General features: G+C 38.8%; 1 protein-coding gene across 1 annotated transcript; it reads right to left on the reverse strand.

The window, feature by feature from the left end:
* Nucleotides 1-1494: 1494 nt before the first annotated feature.
* LOC141388776 (C-type lectin mosGCTL-7-like) lies at nucleotides 1495-2308 on the reverse strand. Its single transcript, XM_073959060.1, has 3 exons — nucleotides 2099-2308; nucleotides 1892-2000; nucleotides 1495-1824 (listed from the first exon to the last, which is right to left on the reverse strand). Exons 1-3 carry the CDS (start codon nucleotides 2228-2230, stop codon nucleotides 1544-1546), a joined length of 522 nt encoding a protein of 173 aa, XP_073815161.1. The 5' UTR covers nucleotides 2231-2308; the 3' UTR covers nucleotides 1495-1543.
* Nucleotides 2309-2531: the final 223 nt, after the last annotated feature.

Below are 2531 nucleotides of genomic sequence, written 5' to 3' on the forward strand. Positions count from 1 at the left end.
TCATATTTAGCTCAATGATATGGGACCTACTGTTTATCGCCGAGTCCGAACGGCGTGTCTTAAGACACCACTTGTGGAGAAGTTTTTCAAGGCTGAAATACTCAGGAAATGTCGCCAACATTACTGGGGGGTATTTTGCCACCGTTGAAAAATGTTTTGATGTTGCTTGGCCGAGGAATCAAACCCCGACCTTCTGCGTGCAAGGCGGGCGTGCATACCATTGCACCACGGTGGCACCCTTCATTCCTTCTACATGGCTGAATTTTGCCATTTAGTCATCGTTGGGGATATTTATCTTGCCCCCCCTAAATTTGTAGGTAAAGGTCCACGCCTTAACGAGTATGTATATAGCCCTCATAGAACGGTACCTTCCAAATTTCGGTATAGGTCCACGCCTTAACGAGTATGTATATAGCCCTCATAGAACGGTACCTTCCAAATTTCGGTATAGGTCCACGCCTTCATATAGCCCCCATAGGACGGTACCTCCCGATTTTCGGTATTTTGAATGTTGTGGTGACAATAAACCAGGGAAATGGCTGAAATTTGCTATTTTGTCTTTGTTGGGGGTATCCAACTCTTGCTCTAAATTTGTCGGTATAGGTCCACCCCTTCATATCGCCCCCATAGAACGGTACCTCCCGATTTTCGGTATTTTGAAGGTTGTGACGTCAATAACCCACCGAAATGCTTGAAATTTGGTATTTAGTCTTCGTTGGGTTTATTATACTTTCACCCTCTTAGTTTGTCGGTAAAGGTCTACGCCTTCATATAGCCCCCATAGAACGGTACCTACTGATTTTCGGTATTTTAAATGTTGCGGCTTCAATATCCCACCGAAATTACTGAAATTTGGTACTTAGTCTTCGTTGGGGGTATAAAACTGTCCCCCAAAAATTGTCGGTATAGGTCCACGCTTTCATATAGCCCCCGTAGAACGGTTCCTCCCGATTTTCGTAAGTCTTAAGATTGTGACGTCAATTTCCCACCGAACTGAATAAATGTGTTATTTAGTCTTCCAAGGGGTTAAAAGGTTTTGAAGGATTTAGCCACTTTATCTTACCGAAATATCGGAATTTTGGTATTTAGTCATCTTTGAGTCTAAAAACTTTCCGCCAGCAATTTGTCGGTGTATATTGACGTTTAGAGATATCGCCCATAGAAAGGTACCTCCCGAATTTCAGTATTTTGCAGGTTAGCCACATTGTTTTACCGAAAATGCTGAAATTTGGTATTTTGTCTTCTTTATAAACAAAAGAAAACTATTTGTTCCGTTTTACTTCATTGCAATTCGTGGTGCAAGTTCGTCCCGGCCGAATTTAACACCATTCTTGGTTTTTAATTTGTTTTATTGACATTTGCCTGAAGCCGTTCCCACAGAACACCGAATACAGATGTTATGGATAGCCAAAGTTAAGTTCGTGTGGTTAACAGTTCAAAGCTTCCAAATTTGGAATCCACCACTATGTCACTGAGGAAAAACACAGTATTAGCTGAATTTATTTCATGGTTTAGAAATCTTTCAAACGTGTATTTATGTATTTTAATTTATTTCGGCATTAGGATTGCGAGTATAATGACATCCACCAAATGCGCCACAAGTAGGTACTAGGGGTCTGGAGCAAATGAAATAATGAAGGTCTGTGCAGGGACGAGCTACCCACATGAAGTTATCATTGGTACGAACGCACTGATTGGCTGTAGAACCAGGAGTTATGGCCCACTTACTGTTGGTTATTCTAGAACCCGATGATAACCAAACATATTCAGAAGCTGCTGGTAAATTAGTACCCGACAGCCAGTATTGATAACCCAAAAGTATAGCTTAATATTGAAAACATAAATCATAAGTTTTTTTAAATATGTAGTGCAGGTGACGTTTTGTACTTACAATTATTAAACAAATAGGTTCTTAAGCTTTGGAACTCTTGATCAGATTCTACGGAAGCCAAATTCATATTGTAGGCAGCACATATTTGAGCTGCGCGGTAAAAATTGACCTGAAATAATAAGAGGATATGAAAGTAGAGACCAGAAAACAAATCCTTCGTACATCATAGTTAATTCTATGAGACTTAAGATTAAACAGTTTACTTACCATACTTGATGTTCCCACATAATACTCCTTATCGTTCAAAACCTTTGTTTTGACAATGACATCATCTGCAGAGCCAAGCGTTATAAATGCGATTATACTGAAGACTGCCAAGAAACTATAAAATGGAGACATGTTTGTGTAGTTTTTTCCGAACTCTTGCTATCTATGAATTTGTTTGCTTACACCGATTTACCTCGACTTTATATAGGTTGAACGGCTGAGCTGAAAAAAATCCCCTTTTAAACATTAAAACTTTATCTATTTTGCTAATGTAACATTTATTAGCAATTAACATTTTTCAACTTTACAAAGTGACAATGATAAATTGATCATTATATTAGAGTTATAATTTTTTTGCATTATTTGGAAATATCCCAAAAACCACCACATAGTCGTTTAGAGCATAGACAAAGTTAAGAAATGCGTTGCCCCT

Source organism: Musca autumnalis, unplaced genomic scaffold (assembly GCF_047663935.1).
Source record: "Musca autumnalis isolate F117 unplaced genomic scaffold, ASM4766393v1 scaffold_1, whole genome shotgun sequence".
Classification (NCBI taxonomy): domain Eukaryota; kingdom Metazoa; phylum Arthropoda; class Insecta; order Diptera; family Muscidae; genus Musca; species Musca autumnalis.

What these genes read in the sequence shown, in the direction of transcription:
- LOC141388776 (XM_073959060.1), bottom strand. Translation starts at nt 2,230, where the DNA reads ATGTCTCCATTTTATAGTTTCTTGGCAGTCTTCAGTATAATCGCATTT. An exon ending in ATGTGGGAACATCAAGTATG is followed by an intron (nt 2,001 to 2,098) that starts GTAAGTAAACTG and finishes TTATTATTTCAG; the next exon opens with GTCAATTTTTACCGCGCAGC. An exon ending in AACCTATTTGTTTAATAATT is followed by an intron (nt 1,825 to 1,891) that starts GTAAGTACAAAA and finishes TTCAATATTAAG; the next exon opens with CTATACTTTTGGGTTATCAA.